Source organism: Chaetura pelagica, unplaced genomic scaffold (genome assembly GCF_000747805.2).
Source record: "Chaetura pelagica isolate M959 unplaced genomic scaffold, ChaPel_1.0 scaffold565, whole genome shotgun sequence".
Classification (NCBI taxonomy): Eukaryota; Metazoa; Chordata; class Aves; order Apodiformes; family Apodidae; genus Chaetura; species Chaetura pelagica.
Genome location: NW_009953388.1, coordinates 39,722 through 57,861, shown reverse-complemented (window position 1 = coordinate 57,861; position 18,140 = coordinate 39,722). Strand labels below are relative to the sequence as shown.

General features: G+C 41.1%; 2 protein-coding genes across 3 annotated transcripts in view; one reads left to right on the top strand and one right to left on the bottom strand.

The window, feature by feature from the left end:
• Positions 1 to 6,892, top strand: part of FAM65B (family with sequence similarity 65, member B) — a 68,463-nt gene extending 61,571 nt beyond the window's left edge. For both annotated transcript variants that reach the window (XM_009998284.1, XM_009998283.1), the window contains 5 exons: positions 79 to 237; positions 1,249 to 1,451; positions 2,945 to 3,028; positions 4,953 to 5,043; positions 6,445 to 6,892. In XM_009998284.1, coding sequence (XP_009996586.1) covers positions 79 to 237; positions 1,249 to 1,451; positions 2,945 to 3,028; positions 4,953 to 5,043; positions 6,445 to 6,545 — 638 coding nt within the window. In that variant the 3' untranslated portion in view covers positions 6,546 to 6,892. The remainder of the gene's footprint in view (positions 1 to 78; positions 238 to 1,248; positions 1,452 to 2,944; positions 3,029 to 4,952; positions 5,044 to 6,444) is intronic.
• A 5,229-nt stretch (positions 6,893 to 12,121) lies between these two features.
• On the bottom strand, positions 12,122 to 17,433 carry GMNN (geminin, DNA replication inhibitor). The gene is made up of 6 exons (XM_009998291.1): positions 17,377 to 17,433; positions 15,452 to 15,550; positions 14,931 to 15,069; positions 14,133 to 14,215; positions 13,944 to 14,054; positions 12,122 to 12,313 (listed from the first exon to the last, which is right to left on the bottom strand). The coding sequence occupies exons 1-6, from the start codon at positions 17,431 to 17,433 to the stop codon at positions 12,122 to 12,124; spliced, it is 681 nt and encodes a 226-aa protein (XP_009996593.1).
• Positions 17,434 to 18,140: the final 707 nt, after the last annotated feature.

Genomic DNA, 18,140 nt, shown 5'->3' with positions numbered 1-18,140 from the left:
GCTTTGAAGTGAACTCCAGGATTTTTCCAGTAGCTTTTGCTCTCACTAACACGTCCCTTTGCCCATGGCTGTTTGTAGTCTTTAGGATCCTTGTGTCTCAGATCCTGGACCGGACAGAGCCTGTCCTCTACTCCAGCATGTCCTCAGAGATCATCACTGTCTTTCAGTACTACAACTATTTTGCCAGCCACAGTGTCAATGACCTTGGAAGCTATTTGCTGCAGCTCGCAAAAGAAGGTAGGGTATAAAAATTCTGGTGGCTAATGGGTGGGTGCATCTGTGTCCTTCTGAGCTCAGCACAAAGCAGTTCAGCCCTGAGGCTAATTTTACAAAATAAGAGGCAAAAGGAGACAAACTGCCTTGGATACTAAGTCTGAACACACTTGAATAGTTGTACATATCAAGGGAAAGGAGCTGATGCTGATAGACCCTCCATCATTTCTATTTCCTTACATGAATGGGAAAAAACTATGTTGCAAGAATTAGATTTTAGGAAATGGCTGGTGGTGGTGGGCTGGGCCCAGGGTCTGTAAAGTTTTCTGTGCCTGCATTCTGGTCTTTCACCATCCATTATGGAGAGACCTTCTGAAGTGCTGAGGTCCTCTCAGGAGCCAAGGGATCACAGCAATTCAGTGTTTGACCAGGCTCTGCCACCGAGAGCTAAAAAAAGAAGCAGATACTCCACAGAGCATGCTAGACTGCAGTCCTTGGCAAGCTGAGTTTTCTTCTGCTCTATTTGAGAGGGAGTTTTAATTTTTATTTGGCCGTACTGTGTAGGTTTTGCTCAAAAAACCTGGAAGGAAAAAGACATTTCAGCCCATTCCTGAAACACATCAGTGCTGACTCTTGGTGACATACATCAGTCTACCTTGGAAAAGCTCTCACAAAGATGCTCTGGAAGTCAGTACACTGGCAATATTTGGTTTCACTTTACATCTTCCAACAGAGAGTGAAAATTTGACACAAAGGCCCTTAGCTCTGGGTAGGCACAAGTGCTGCAGCATCACACATAGCTCATCTACTCCTCTCATCCTTTGGAAGAATGTCTGAGAAACTGGCCCAACTTAAAGTCCAGACAGTTCCCCATGCAGGCACATTGCAGTATGGATCCATGGCAATTGCTCAGATGGGGATTTTTCATGTCCTTTGTGTGTATGGAAAAACTGAGGATTTCTAGTGGGGAAGGGAGCAACCTGAAGTATTGAGAGGACAAAATAAGTAACAAGGACTTTCCTCTTACACTTCTAGCCTCTCTGATTCAGGTGTTGCAGTCAGTGAAAGATGGAAAACTGCAGCAAAATGTGGCCAAAATAAACTCCAATAACCTTCCACCACAGCAAGAAGTTTTGAGAGCTTTGGCTTTACTTCTCAATGAAAATAAAAATGAAGTCAGTGAGACTGTGGCATCACTTCTGACAGCTACTGCTGAAAACAGGCACTTCAGGGAGAAGGTAAGTGGCAGAAAATCACTGGTTGCAAAAGAGACCTGTATCATCATGACATTTTTCTGCCTGTGTGTCTCAAATGTCTACATGTATAAAATAATTGCTCTAAGCCTGACTTAAATGGATCCAGTGGGATTTCCTGTCTAATTTATCTGCAAATATCCAGGTCTGTTTCTGTCCTTATACCAGTCTGCTTCTATCCATGACTACACTAAACAGGTACTAATCTAAACTCCACAACTACTTACTGAGTTCTGTGCTGTCCAGCTGACTTCCACATTTCAGCATTTCTGCTGGCCTCTCTCAGACTTGGCTTCAGTCTGAGGTTTCCAGGCAACAAGCCCCCACCATCATCAACGTGTAAAAATGTAGGTCTGAGATTTTTATTCTTTTCCCAAAGGAGGCTGGCATCTGTGGCACCTCCTGCCATTTCTGGAGAGGATGGACTGCCTTGGGTGAATACAACTCAGCTGTGAGATCTAAGATTTGAGTCTATCACAGATACTGAAAGCAATAAGCAGAGCCAGATTAAACTCAGAAATCAGAGAGAAGAGGAAGAATTAGGGGTTGGCTTCCACCCTTTCATGGCATACCTTTCCCTGCTATTCTTGTTCCCTGTCAGGACACAGCAAAAGAAAGGGCAGTAGGAAGAGTGGTGAAAGGAAAGCAAGGGAGGAGAAATAGGAGTTCACTCTTTGCTGGTCTTCTCTGGAGGTCCAGTTCCCCCTTTGTTTGCCCTCCCACTTCATCTTTCATTTTTTGCATCCTCCTGGTATGTCATACCAGCCCTCCAGTACCGCCTTGCGACAACATCCTTCTCACACCCCAGCTTTCTTGAAGCAGCACCTCAGGGGAAACATAACCTTCTCCTGGAGCTGATACCTGGTTCACTGCCTGTGTAGAGGACCACAAGGTGCCTTCTGTGAGGGCATTTTGCAGCCTTATGCTGGAGACGGGCTCATTGCTCAGCTGACTGCCACTGGGATCTGCTGCTCATGCTGGCTTTGTTCGCTCAGCAGTAGCTACTAATTTCTAGGACCAAGAAGTAAACTGGTCTAGCAGCTCATACTAACCTTGTAATAGCTATTTGCAATCCCCCTGGGGTCCATCCCAGCCCATTCTTCATATCCCTACATTAGAGAGACCATCTTAAGAGTCAGCTCTTGAGCTATTTAGACTCCAAGGCCCCTTTAAAGCTGGCAATTTATGCAGAAGGGCCCTCAAGGGTGCCCGGTTGTGCTTATCACTTCGACGTGAACTTTTCCTCAACAAAAGCTGACCTGAAACTACCAGGCTATAACTAGTGGCCTGGCACAGATCTGCTGCAGGGCATGTTCCCACCTCGTTACCTGCAGCAAGGGCTGTGCATCTCTGTCCCACACACTCACCATCAGGCAGGGGGGCTGCAATCCTTTGCCAGGACAGCAACACCTCCACACTCCACCCTTCTGCGCCACACGAGCACAGATGTTTTCATCGCTACTTTTGTCTGTTTTCAGGCCTTGATTTATTACTGTGAAGCACTAACCCAGCCCAATCTCCAGCTGCAGAAAGCAGCTTGCTTGGCTTTAAGATACCTCAAGGTAAGAGACAAGGAATTCACTGTGGTACTTGGCTTGACTTTAAAGGAAGGTCATCTGATAGGTATAAACAACAAAATACGAACTGCAGTAGCAGAAGCAGTAGGGTTTTGTTTTGCATTGCTGCACTGCATCCTTTTACAGATACTGTGCTGTTTGGGAACAGTTGGGAAGTTTCATTGCAAAAACAGCCATGCTCTGCAATGATTACAGAGTTTATCTTTTGCTGGATTAATGAGAGTGGAAAAAAACCCATCCTTTCCTGAGATAAAATTAGCTGTAATGCATGTGGGTTGCAGCAGAAGAGAAAGGGAGAGACAGGTCACAGCTTGTTTTGTGACAAATAACTGGTACATCTGGGCACTAGAGCTTCAGCTGGTATCTGGTACTATTTCTGCACTCCCTCCCATAAGAGGAAGGAAAAATACAGTTTTGTTTGGCTGTAGAGAGCCATGGGAAGCAGCAACTTCCACACCTGAGTAGTACAGGCAAAAAACATATTCCATGAGACAGACCCACCAGGGACTAATTATCCCTCAAAACTATCTCCTGGAGAAGATAGTTCTAAAATGTAACTTAATCCCAGCTACAACTGATACCATCCAATATATAATCCAATCTTGTTTAAATACAAAAAGACTGTTTTCCCTTAAATGAGATGCTAGCTGGCATCCTGGAGATGCAATGGTGAGGGGCTGTATGCAGGGCATGGAGGGGTTTTTGATCTCTGTGGAAAAGGCAGACTAGAAATCAGTGGTGGGAAATGGAGCTAGACACATTCAATGTGAGCAATGTGGCTCCAATGCATCTTGAATACTGAGAGAGGCAGTTGCTGGAGGAAAAAAAAACTACTGAGAGGAGGTATCATCATTTGAGATCCTCAGATAAAAAGCTGAAGCCTTTCTGGAAGGTACTATTTCAGAGATGGGAATGGTGTTATGGATAGGGGGCTGTGGATGAGCTACCCCGATGGTAGTCTCATCCACATCAAACCGTATCAGCCTCACTGTGAACCTCTGAGAGATTTTGTAGATGGCAGCAAGCTCTGTGTTGTTGTGATCCCATCACTTAGAAGCATTTGAGCTGCAGTCACCAGTATGCACCCTGTGCAGACTTGCCCCTGCCGACAAGCAACTACATTGAAGATGGGGCAATTTAATGGCTCTGGTAGCTAAGCTCTCATTCAGAGCATCATAGACCAGTTGTGTGCTCCTCACATCAACAGGGTTCATACAAATACTGACTCAGTGGCTCCATGCCTCTTCTATGTGTCATCTCTGGGCAGTACTACCCTTCCTTACACACATCTTTCTTCTCGTTGTATTAAATAGCCTGCCAGAGACACTATGCCAGCTGTTCTCCCCAAAAGCCTTATATTTTTCTAGCAGAGAACAGGATTATTCCTGACTTTCTCCCCAAAATAGCAGAAGTGAGGCATAAATGTGGAAATGTTGGTGAGTTCAGGTGTTGGTGAGGAGCCTGGGGTGAAGTGCATGGGCATGGCCAGCCAATGTGCCCCTGTAGACACAGTTGGGCTGGCAAGAACAGCCTTCTCACACCTAGCAGGTTTGCCATGTCCAGTGTGAAACTCATTCCCTTGACGCCTGCCTTGGGTTTGTCTTCCTGCTGTATCCACACCTTGCCATTTTTATGGCCTCGTCCCAGAGCATATCACCCAGCTTCAGTCACAAGTGGCAGACGTGGCTGGTCAGCCAGATTTATGCAAGTAACACTTGAGGTAGAAACTTTAGAAAGGGTCCACCCTTTCCTAGGTGCTCCTGCAGGAAAACCACCTTCCGTGTGTCCCCCACCAAGGCCCTTCCCTTGGAATAGTAAGGGCAGTGCAGGGGATGGTCGCATTTTCCATGCAAAGCTGTGAAATAAAAGCCCTATACAATGCTAATGCAGTTCTTTTTACACTTCCCAGGCTACTGAGAGTATTAAAATGCTGGTCACGCTCTGCCAGTCTGACAATGAAGAGATCAGAAAAGTGGCATCTGAAACCCTGCTCTCACTTGGTGAGTTGCCTGTTCTAGAGCAGTATGTGATTTTCTTCCTTAGCAGCATGTAAGACACTTGAATGATACAGACACAGGCTCTAAACTGAAACTAGAGACTTTGCCTAGAGACTTGGACAGGTTAGCAAATATATATTCTTAAAACTCACTCATTTTTAAAATCATGAAAATAAACCAAAAACAGAAATTGAATTGTGTCTGACATAGAAAAGAAAAAACAGCAAAGGAGAGGTGACAACCAGAAATAATACATCATGAATTTGAAAACCAAGCAGCTTTCAGGAGGCAGGACCAGCATACTGTCTGCTGCATCCCATAATCCTTCCTCTTGGGGATCCCCTCCTACCACCCCTGTAGTGCCAGTATCACACTCTCAAGTGCCACTAGCACTGCTAAGTGTTCATTTAATCTAAACTATCTTTATATGCTTATTTGGACAGACCCTGGCCTGCAAGTCCTCTGTCACACAGTACCTCAGGCACTATGCCCTGACCCTCATTTGTCTTTGAGACAACAGATACCCTGTTCATTAACCTCTAATCTAGCTGCATAGCACTATGTGACTGGAAGTGTGGCAACACATTTTCAGGGCACCAGTACTTCCGTGGCCCAGAAAAATTGTATTTTTCCAGCCTTTTGATTAGGCATGAATTTCTGCTCCATGGGGGTACTTCCATCTGTGACATTAGTTACCCAAACTCATCAAATATACTCTCTTTCACTCACCAGCTCAGCAGAATTCACTTTGCTGCTGGACATGTTATTTCTTGGGTTATTAAACAACTAGTGCAAGGACAGTTTTGTAAACTCTGGGAGATTGTACTGGCATTCTTCCAGGGGACGTACAGAAACCATTTTGATTTCTAATGGCAAATTTAAGACACTAGGTTCAATGGTATCCTCAGGTACACAGAGATGACAGTATCTGAGAGAAAAGGGTTTAACAGCTGCCAATAGTTAAATTAGGCAAACATACTGCTTCCTCTTTTTCAGTGGTATGTAAGTAAAAATGTGGCTAGAGTCACTTCTTTAAAGTGCCAGGAAGTGGGTAAACTTCATATTCACCAAAGCAGAAGCAGAAAAATATCATCTTCCTGGAGTGTATCACAGCTGCAGCTGAGACCTTGACAGGCACCATAGGTCATTTAGTAAGACAAGTGTACAGATCCTGTCATCTGATCATACAAGCCACATCAGCTTATCTTTTGCTCTAAATAAAACCAGCAACATACATGAGAAAAAGAAAAAATATATATATTTTCAGCATTTAAAGCATGCTTCATTTTTCCAAGTAATTTCTGAAGTTGTTACTGGCAGATCAGTACTTTCTAACAGCAGAGAACCCAGTATTTTAAATATTGTAAGGCAATATTATATTATGCTTTAACATTTTGCATGCAGGTGAAGATGGGAGACTGGCATATGAACAGCTGGACAAGTTTCCTCGGGAATTCATTAAAGTTGGAAGCCGCCGTGGAACTGAAGCTGCCACAGCTTTTTAGATGGAAAACCTGCCTACATTTAACCTTCTTTAAAAAGGGATGGAGCTGCACTTCAGTGTGGGGAGCAGAAGGGAAAGTTTGAAGAATTCTATGAGAATATCCCAAAATGTAGCAATTAACAGACTTCTTAAGGAAAAGCAAATTCTACAATCCAGCTTAAAGAGTTCCTATTGGCTCCTCTTTGCAGCTCATGATGGAACAGTTGGATGTTGAAGAAAAATACTTCACTGACTGATTTCTAACAAGTAATGTAACTGCAGTTACTCAGCCACAACAAACTTCTGTGGTTTTTAGAATCTGGCATCATCATGTATTTTACTGAGTATTACATTTACTTCCTTCAAGTTGTCCTGAAAGCTTGAGACATGTGATACTGTATCTAACGAGGACAAGCAGGAAGCAACCTGAGCAGGACTGCAAAGAAGCTCTCTCTTCCACCTGGAGCTAAGTGTCTGCTGTCAAGGAGTCCTCAGCAACACTCCAGCAGCAGGGAATGCCACTTGGCTTCCTCAGTTTTGTCTCAGTAATGAAATATAGAGCAAGTTTCTTCAAGCTTTGCCTCCACAAACAGCATGATGTAAACCCTGGGAGGTGTCACTTTGGTGACTCATTCTAATGCCTCTGCTGGTCTTTTATTTCCTTTCTCCTGCCCTCCAGCAACAAGCCATCATTAATCCAGAAATTTGTGAGGGGGATCAAACAAGCACATAGGTTTCCAAAAACTAAATTAAAAGGTAAAGCACACTTATTTATTCTGAGAAGGAGTGAATACAGCTAATTGCACCAGCCCCCAAAGCCATTTGGTCCTCAAAGCTGCAGGCAGGATTGAATTTCATACACTCTAATTAGCAGATCATAGTTTCTATAGTTATTGCAATATAAAGAACTAGAACAAACTAAAGTGGACCTCAGAGGCAGCCATAAAGAGAGGGTGAAGTGAATGCATCCCCCCCTCCCTGCAAGGATGAAAGAGTGCTTCAAGCTGTTGATTATGAGCCTTAAGTTAACAGAGGTGGTGAATAGAATTTAACAGAAGAGTGTTCCTGTACTGTGTTCATTATGCATGAAATGCTATTTAGATGTCAATTAAAGTATCCAAATTTGCATAGGCTACATAGAAAAGATTGCAAACAATTTACATCAAAAGAAAGCCTCCTGACCAAATGCATTGGCAGGCAGGGGTCATTTTGCTTTGGGTTTTTTATTGTGAATGTTACAATGTACATATGTATATTTATAAATATATATTCTTCCTTTAATTAAAAAAGTACATTTTGTACAGTTCAAAATGCTTACTTGCTTAGTGAAGGATATAGACTCTTTTTGCAGAAGGTGAAATAACCATGTTATGGTTTTTATACCATGTCTGTTCCATGAGCTGAATTCTTCCCAGGTGTCCTTTTGTACTGACTTTTTTTTAATTTGTTTTTTCTTTGCTTTGTTTTGTGGCATTTGTACTCACCATATTTCCTATCACATTTAAGTTATAATAAAGATTATTTTTTAATTACTAAGCACACCAGTCTATATGTATAGTCACTATCAGCAGCCTCTCCACTGTGAGGCTCATACAACTTTCAGACATCATGGAAGTCATCTCCCAGTACCACAGGTGGCTTAGTAAGATCCACCTACTTGCAGCTGATCACTTCTTGCCTTCTGTGAAGACAGACTCAAGACAGAAGACACTGCTTTCCTCTTACAACATCCAGGCTTATGGTATAGACCTGCCTATCCAGCAGAGAGCCAAAGCTGCAGAGCATAAGGCTGCTCTCATATGCAGGTTCCATGCCACATGGAGCTTTGCAGCTACTTTCATCTCATTATAGATTAAATTCACCTTCTGAGAAATTTATTAACCTAAGGCTGATCTACTACACCAAAGAGGTGGAGTTACCATCCCTGGAGGTATTTGGAAGACATGCAGATGTGCTCAGGGACATGGCTTAGTGGTATACTGGGCCATGTGAAGTTAATGGTTGGACTTGATCTTAAAGGTCTTTTCCAACCTAAATGATTCTATTATTATAACCATTAAAAACACGTATACAAGCCATGTAGAAGCCAATCCTGCTTTCAATAAAGTAAGAAAATTCTCAGGAATTTTTTTTTGAAACTTACACTCAATTTAGTTCTATTGTATCTGAAACTAACCAGCTTGAACCCAGCATATAGAGGCCAAATTTCACTTTTTTAATAAACTAAAACAAAGAATCATGTTCTAACCTGATTCATGACATTTAAGAAAAAAAACAAAAGTCTTCTTTTAAGAAACCAAACAAAATCCGCCAAGCTTCTATCCTCAAGAGTAACAAACCCTTAAAAAAAGTGAACAGACTTTGTATCTTAAGTAGGGGCCCCAGCTTTGCTGACTGGCAATGGAATCATTCTGATGATGGGATCCCCAACACCCTCCTTCAAATGGCTGCAGTGCCCCCAAGGGTATGATAGAGGTATCTTTGTACCCAAGGGTTTGACCTTCAACATGACCTATTTCATTACAAGCAATTCTTGGTAAATCGATAAAGCAGCAAATTCAAGTTCCTCAGAACACCATTATCATTTGCTGAACCACTCTGTGTTATTACGAGAATGGACAGAGAAATTAACAGCAAACAAGCATTTTTGCTGAAGAAAATGATGATAACAAGGAAATTCAGTCTCAAGATTGAGCATTGTCTCAAGTCTCAAGTCTCAAGACAGAGCATTGGAAACACAAGGAAGGCCCTGGGAGATTTGCAAACCTGCTCAAAATCTCCAACCCAGCTCTGAAAACAACCTCAGATGGCTCTGATGGAAAAGTAAATTATGCAGCCTGCTTCCTTGCAAAAATAGATCCAACTTCATTACTTACACACAGGTGGCAAAATAAGCTACAACACATGACAACACAGCAGGTATCCATGTCAGCAATGCAACAAACAGAGTGAGTTTCAGTTCCCCAGCCAAGTAGTTATTATGGTCTAATTAACTTATCCACACATTGTCTTAAATACAATTGGCATTTATGTTAGATTTTATTTTTGCTAAACCAAGTAAAAGCCCTTCCACACACAAACCATCCTCTCCACCCCAGTTTGCTTGCCCCTGCTAGTCACTACAACAGAAGTAAAAGGTCAGATGGTTGTATAAAGAACCAATTACACAAATCATTACACAGTTTCTAGACATTTTATGAGCCTTTCACACATGTGCACAAAGTTCTGATACTTACTATACAAGTTCTACTACATCTATGTTTAAAAAAATCCAAGAATTTTCAGCATAATAAATGAATCTTGACTCTTTTAGAGCATTTTTAAACATGATTAATGCAGCAGCACAAACCTTCTGACACTTCCATACATCAGTATTTCTGATAAAACAAGCATAGGGAGATTATTTCAAGGTCCAATACAGCCATGACAGAGATACAAGCATGTATATGGGGCTTATTTCTACACCACAATTCAGCTCTCATACCTGGTCTTCTGCAGCATGTTTCTCAAAGACTTCATTAACAGAAAGAGTAATTTGCTGTATGAACTGAAGTTAATAAAACCGGAACAGACTTGGTTTGAAGACTACTGGTGTAAGTATTAAGTGGTCCATGTTGTTTTGATGTAAAGTTATTTTACAGGTGGACAAGAACTTCCATGATTTGGTACACAATCCATTTCACAGAAGGATCCAGCTAATTAAGGAACTTTAAAATAAAACAAAAGCACAAATCTAATTTAATAAACCTTCTTTGAGCATCTTGATGAAAAAAAAGGAAGAGCCAGGTACAGGTAATGAATGCAAATTTTGGATGTTACTTTCTGGCAGTTCTTTGTTCTAACGACAGCACCTGTATTACAGCCTTTCACAGAGAAGGTGGTGGTCTCAGATTGGTCTGCCTGGCCAGCTAATGATGCAAGTGCTTTCTTCCCTTCTACAGCCTCTGCACTGTAGAGTGCAAAATATTCCTGATGTGTAGAAATAAAGCCAGCTTTGAAAAATGACTATAACTTCACATTGCACTGCATGAAGACTATTGTAACAAATAAATGTGTCCTTATTTACTATTATTGAAGATCTACTTGGACATGATAATTGCTTAGAAGCTGAGATAGGAAAGGCTTAAGTCCCCTGACAGTATTATCTATTAAATATAGCATCAGTACAAGTTAAACAAACCTTTGTCACTATTTCTGCACTGTGAAGAAAAGGATTGTCTAAGCACTCCAGAGAACAAATTGGAGGGTGTAATCTTTTGTTTACACGGTTCCCAGGAAAGGGATGACTCACCTTGTGAATACCAGATAGAAAATTAAATGGAAGCCAGGAGTATTACTTCCTACAATGGTTCCGATGTTCCCTGAATGTCACAGCTGAAATCAGCTGTGAAACATCTATTAACTTACTGACAGCCACAGGGAGAGAATAAGATACAGAAGGAATCTTGAGGTGCCAATCTGATAGCTCCACAGATGTGTTCACACATACTCTGAAGTAGTAATTTGGCAAGGCCCAAGAAAACCATGAAGAATCCCTGATTATCTCTGCCCTCTCTCTGCTCACCTTTAAGCTCATCACAAGATACCACAGTGGCCATCAACTTTTAATGCCTACCCTTGGGACACCTTGTTTCTTGGCAGAACAATTGCTGAGTTCACTCAGGACTGGAAAACCTATATGCAACTTACCTCTCTGCCTTTGTTCTTTCAACTGCAGCCACTTTTCCCCCCATACAGACACTATAGTTTTAAGAGTGCTTCTTTTTATTCCTGTAAACCCTTCAAAACATGACTATCTTCGTAAAAAGGTGCCTCATCTATTCAGTAAATACCAGAGCAGTAGTTTGAAACACATGGAGTTTCCTTTCAGAATACCTCTGAAGTGCAGGCTGCTTTGTCTCCATCAGTACACTTGCTATCAGGAGCAAGAACATCCCAACTTTTCTTCATAAGCCAATAAATGTATTTACAAGACACTGTCTAATACTTCTTGCTTACTTAGGCTCTTGCCTATACATCTCAGACAAGGCTCCCTTGAGACAAGAGGCAATTTTGAAACCCCTGAAAAGCACAAATCTAACTGAACTTTAGATCTTGAGACTTATTACCCATTCTTGACTTTCTGAAGCCTCCACAACACCACAAGTTTTATTTTGCTTTGCCTGTCAAGCAAAAGCCACTTCGTTCTCTAAAATTCTGCAACTCTAAGGAGTTAAAAACTGCCCACGTACACTCTAAAAAACTTTAAAGCTTCCATCTACAGTAGTCACAACTGACTTACTAGCCTAGAACTAAGTAATTCCCACTCAAATAAGAGGCTGGTTCAGTAAGGCAAAGATTTATTAATTTTCATGTATCATGTCAGACCAACTGAGAGGATATTTACACAACAGCTTGAAATACACAGTATTTGCATCGTATACAAGCGACTATGTGCAGCCTGTAATAAGTTTTCTATGCAGTATCCAGATACTCCCACTGCTTCATAATTCCAGTTTAAAACCAACACCTGTAATGCTTCCACAAGTTTCTATACCTGAGAAGTTTTAATATATCCTTTCAAGAGGAAGCCTGCAATTAAAACCCACATAAGGCTATTTAAGGTTGTCGTTCCAGTTGCAAATTATTTTCTTCCTTTGGAGCAAGATCTGACATACCCTCCTTTAAGCCACATGATTCTTGTGATGGCCCTTCAGAAGTGCTGTCTGCATTGTCTCCACAGTTAATCTCTTCATTTTCTAGTTCAGATTTCTCTAGAGCCAGATTGTCAGGTGCTTGCCCAGTTAGCCTCTAGAAAGAAACAGAAGATGGTGTGAACTTAATACAACTTCTCCATAATAGGCAGTGAAATAAGACTGTACATATTGAATTAAGAAAACTAATTATCCTCACTTACAGATCATTGATATAATTAAAACATTCCTCAGTCACAAAACTCTTAACAACACTTGTGTTCAACTCAAATTGCTACCTCTAACTCACAGACCACATCTGCTTTGTTGACTGTTAAGCCTTCCTCAGGTTCTTCAGTAGGACAGGTTTTATCTTTGGCAACATAAAATACGTGAAACAGCTTCCCAGGTTAAGTATTACCTATATATTTAATTTTAGAAAAATTAGTATACAACAGGTTAAGTTCATAATTGTAATTCAGAAATAATGAAGGTACATTAAGTACAGGTAAACTAGAAGACCCAGCAGTTCCTAGCACTTGATGATCAAACGAGAAGTTCCTCACCTAACCTGACTTATGGAAGAAAAACAGGACCAGAGGAGGCTGCTTTTGAAGCTTCAGATTGTCTGCTGTATCATGTAAAGCTCATTAATGCCTCAGAAGTGAACAACTCACAACTAAGTTCACTTAACTATTGAGGAACTGCAGAGAAGTTTCCAACATTACTTTTAAGTCCTTAATTTTTGCCTGTGGGTTTATCACTAACAAGCAGTATGCCATGAATACAGAAAAAATGCAAACACAGCTAATGAGTGGAGATTTTCAAGACTGATCTAAATAACTGCACTAACTGAAAATTAATTTGATCAAGTTCACTTCCTGATTAATCAAGTTGCTTGCAATTATCTTCCATTTTGTTTCTACCACCCCAGTCTAATCACAGAAATCAAAATATGTGCCAGGCACCTAGCTTCCTATACTGGCTGAGAGATCCCTACAAAAACAACTAGCTGATGAGTTTATTATCAAGGTTCCATAGCTATAAATTTATCACACCTTCAGAGACTGTTACAGACAACCTACCCCTGGTGGAGGAGTCATAGAATCACCAACACGACTACCTGTCCAAGGAATTATTATTATTAGCTGTTTAGAAATTTACAAGTGTATGAATCCCTTCAGATTAAGTGCATTAGCCCTTTTTGGGCCATGAATTTGGCAAGTCCTCAGTGAGATTATAGGCATTCCCTTTTTCCTCCCACTGCTCCTCTTAGTGCTCCTGCTGTTTAAAGGACACAGCCAGTACAAGCACTTTATGCAACCAACAGCCGCATACAACCCATTAAGCATCTGTATTTAAGTTCTCATAAAAGTGAAAGTGAACCTTTCCCTCCCGTGTCACCAACTCTGTTCTGCTAAGACAATAGGTTGAATCTTCCCTTCAGAAAACACCCATCTTAAGTACTTTCTCATTATTCCTTTGGAGTCTAAACTGGCAAAATTCATCCCTCTTCTGAGGCTAGGCTTTGTGCCTCTGGACTCGAGCAATCCCACAGGAACAGGATAGACAGCAATTTAAGAATGAAGAGGATCATAGAATGCCAGGTTGGAAAGGATCTCAAGTATCATATAGTCCAACCTTTAAGAGCTGGATGAACAGACAGAACAGAAGTAACGATTTCATTAAAATATTTGTGCTGCTTTCTAAATTTTTCATTCTACAACATTAGCTGAAAATTCAAGTACCTCAATCATGCTCGTCATATAATGCACATGTTCAGCAAGGGCCATTAGCTCTTCATTTTCTTCTTTTAGACGGGCAATTTCACCATCTTTCTGTTCAATTTCTTTGTGTAGCTGAGTTCAAATAACAAAATGTTAAAATAGGAAAAAAATAACCAGCAGTAAGGAAGTTAATGAGCTTTCACTAGCTACCTTTTCGTTTTCTTGAAGCACTTCATACAGAGCCTTCCTCCTTTCTTCAGCCACTTCTTTCCAATACTGAGGTGAAGGGCTTCCTGAAGTAAGAAGCTACTGTAAGTCTGTGCTAAGACTGAATTCTTGATATAAATATCTTTAACTGGTATACAAATGTTCTATAAAGTGTGATAATAAGAACTCTATGTAGTATTTTCTCAGAGATCAGTTGTAAATTTACAACTAGTGACATAATTTTACAGAAAATGGATTCAACACTGTATTAATGGCTATACAGGCAGGGTCGTCAAGAAGCTGCCTCAAGCCTGGCAGCAGAGCAGGCTTTCCAAGATAGTCACATTTGCAATCCTCAGTCCATGCCTTGTGGAAGACAGAAGTCTTATTTTCAAGTCACTATCCACACACTGGGCTTCATCAGCCTCCCACTCAACTTAAGATGCTTTCAAACTGGTTCTGAGAAGCTGCACACATAGCAGCATACTATGCCAAAACAGACTTTAATTTCAACTTCATTACTAGTCGCCTGAAAGCCTGTAGCTAAACCAAAGGAATAAACTATAGTACTTCTTAACACTGATGCATGCTGAGGATACAGCAAGTAGTACCTGAGAATCATCCTGAAACATTAGATAACTATACTGCATTACAGAGGATAAGTATCACTAATTCCTGCTACACATTTTATCAAAACCCTAAACCCTTATCTAACTGACAAAGGAACCACGTTTCAAGTTATATTCCAATGGGAGCTTAGAATTTCAAATGCAAGAAAGTATATCAGGAATTACCACACACCTTTTATCATGAGATCTACTGCTTGAATTACATCATTCATATTATCATTTTCTTGCTCCTTATCCACAGACACTTCAGCTTTAGAAGCCTTTGAGGTGAACTTGTTATTCCAGAGTTTCCTTTTGACTGAAGATTTCTTCTGCATAAAACACAGGTTTAACTTCAGAGCAATGTTTCAGTTTTCTTCTTTTTTCCAATACAAACTTGTACACCTGCTTACCAATGACTGCAAATAAGACTTTAAGCCCCAGCTTCTTCACACTACAGTTCTAGCTTACAGATATGATCCTTGATACCCACAGGTTGAATACAAGAAAGTCTTAAACATTTTCCTGAAGTACTCAGAAATAGCTAAGTTTTAATATTATTTTAGTTATGAACGATATTAAGGTGAAGTTGGCACACTTGTTAGGGAAGTATGAGTTTCCAAAAAAATATACCGGCTTTCAGTTAAAAGCTCCAAAGCATTTCACTATGATTATAAGTAATTAGACACTTGAAGGGTATCTTTTAATTCATACCTCATTTCGTCTGCCAACCAGGCAACCTGTTGCTGAAGGCTGAATCATTTTAAGAGTCCGTCTTGGGGCAGCGCTGCATGTGGCATCTGTGAGGTACTTCTAAAAAGACAAATATGGCTTCAGACCACTGTCACATTTCTCTACATAAACTGAAGTTCAGGAATTTGTCATGCTTCCATTAAAGTAATCAATCATTCAGCTTGTCAAGACAAAATGATGATACTTTAATGTACGTTAAGGCTTGTGCAAATAAGGTAATCTAGTGAATTGCATCAGAGATGGACCTTAATCACATAAAGCTATGCTCAGCCCATCTCTTAGAAAACCCTTACCCTTCATAAAGGGATTTAATAAGCCTTAGAGCAGAAATATTCTAACTAGATTTCAAGGCCAGTTGTAGCACAGTGACCCAGCAAACTTCAGCCGAGGCCCGAGTTGTTTGGAAACAGCAGTATTAAACTCCAGAGGAGACAAAAGTGACTGAAATTGCAAGTTTACTTGGTAAAGTCACATTAGGCAGTACCCATTTTTGTTACCTGTGAACACACCCTCCAAGTGGTTTTCATTTAAACGTGTTACTTCAATTACCATTAAAATGGACCTAAAGCTTCCTTGCTTCGATCCAGATAGGCTATTGTTTTGTGTGTTTATCACCTTTCCTGTCACACATAAATACCCATTTCCTGCATTAAAGTTTTCTGATTGGGTTAGCCACACTGCCACCATGGGACAGCAAACAATGGCAGACAACCAAGCAAGAATAGCCAGAATATAATGCCACACCAGCGTGAGAAAGTTACTGATTCACACTCTACTTCATATGACAAGAGTTCGCTTTTCCCACGGTAGTTCCTGCCACCAATTATCCTCCTGTTGAACTAAAGGACAAACACTAACTGCTGTGGGAACAAGAATCACACCGTGTGTCGGACACTGCTTGCTGCTATTGAAGGTTAGAGTTAAGTACACTCTGCCAAGAAATTATTGGCTAATACTTGTGTTAACCCATTGCATCTAAGTATCAGAAAGTGCAACAAGCCACCCCGAGGAATTTACATCCTAGAGCTACTATAGGACAGGATGATGAAATGTGTAAGTTAGGCTTATCAATAGGCAATTTTAATTAATACCAGAAATTCTTATTGCAACCACTTTATCCCACATGACAAATGTCTATTACCCTCAATTTAGTATGATATTTGTACAATTCTGATTAGGGCCTACATTAAAAGATTTAACAAAAGAGTCTTGTAAGAGGATTAGAATAGGTATAAACTTTTAACTTTTAATCACTCATCTCTTAAAATCCTAAATCCTTTAAGCACTTTTCACCAAAGCCAAGGCAACTACAGTTCATGAGAGTGGCTTTAGAAACAGAACTGCCTTCATGAATCATTCAGTTAAACATGCTCAAGTCAAGACAGATTTAATTCTAAGGAAGTTCATCACTACAAAGGGCAGACTACACAACCTATTCCACAAGCCCTTAGCAGTCAGACTGATTCAGTAGCTGAACTAAGGCAGGTAGTCAGCACCTAAAAAGAAAAATCACATGGAAAGACAGCAAGCTCAGTGTCAAGCTAAACAGGACTTGCTGAGCAGAAAGGGGGGAAAAAAAGAAAAGAGTAGTCCTAAGTACATATGCCCAAGCAGAACATAGTGTTCCCAAGCCACTCTGCCTGCCAGGAGGGTACTCAAGCCAACAGGACATTAACTAGGTGGAAGCACAGTAGAACAGATCTCTTTGTATTCCTTCAGTGGATAAAAAACTTGTGTGAGACAGAGGAACTATTTCCCAGAGAACTCAACACAAACCTCTGAACAGAACAAATTCAGCATTTGAGATACTCTTGATAAATTTCAGTTTCTCTTTTCTGTCCCTTATCTGCTCCCATATTTTAGCTTCAGAACTTCAAAGCCGATACCTGCAAAGATCCTGATGATTTGTCTGCGGCCGTTTTTTGTTTCATTTTGGAATTCATAGGATCACTGCAAAAAAAGAGTAAAAAGTTAGTCATTTGGTTGCAGTAGTAGTTACACAGTATTACAATTTCAGTTTACTAACTGTTATGACCACATTAAGAATTCAGTCCTGAATCATCTGATCAGCAGGCACTTGAGGAGGCCCCGGGGCCCTACGTGAGACAGGTGGAAGGGTGCCAGAAATACAAAGCCCTGAGGGGATATTCCCTGAGGCTGCCTGCTGGCTTTGGCTGGGACAGAGTTAATTCTCTATAGAGCAGCCGGCACAGGGCTGTGTTTTGGGTTTGTGCTGCAAACAGTGTTGATAACACAGAGATGTTTTAGCTACTGCTGAGCAGCGCTCCCCCAGAGCCAAGGCCTTTTCTGCTTCCCACACCATCCCCGCAGAGGGGAGGCACAAGAAGCCGGGAGAGGGCACAGCCGACCAAAGGTTATATCCCGCTCCATGTGACATCCTGCTCAGCACATAAAGCTGGGGGAAAACGAAGGAAAAAGGGGGCATGTTGGGAGTGCCGGCATCTGCGTTCCCAAGCCACCGCCACAGGTGATGCAGGCCTTTTTCCTGGGAACGCCTGGACACCAGCCTGCCCCGAACAGTGAAATAATCCCTTCTTTCGCTTCGCTTGCGGGGTTTCTTCCTTACCGACTCAACTCTCATCACCTCAACACACCGGCCTCCTCACTTTTACCCCCCCAGGCCCACCCG

Excerpts from the sequence above, each read along its gene's own strand:
- GMNN (XM_009998291.1), bottom strand. The coding sequence starts at position 17,433 with ATGAATTCCAAAATGAAACAAAAAACGGCCGCAGACAAATCATCAGGA. Across the intron at positions 15,070-15,451 it reads TGGTTGGCAGACGAAATGAG|AAGAAATCTTCAGTCAAAAG; the intron begins GTATGAATTAAA and ends TGTTTTATGCAG. Across the intron at positions 14,055-14,132 it reads TGCTTCAAGAAAACGAAAAG|CTACACAAAGAAATTGAACA; the intron begins GTAGCTAGTGAA and ends ATTTGAACTCAG.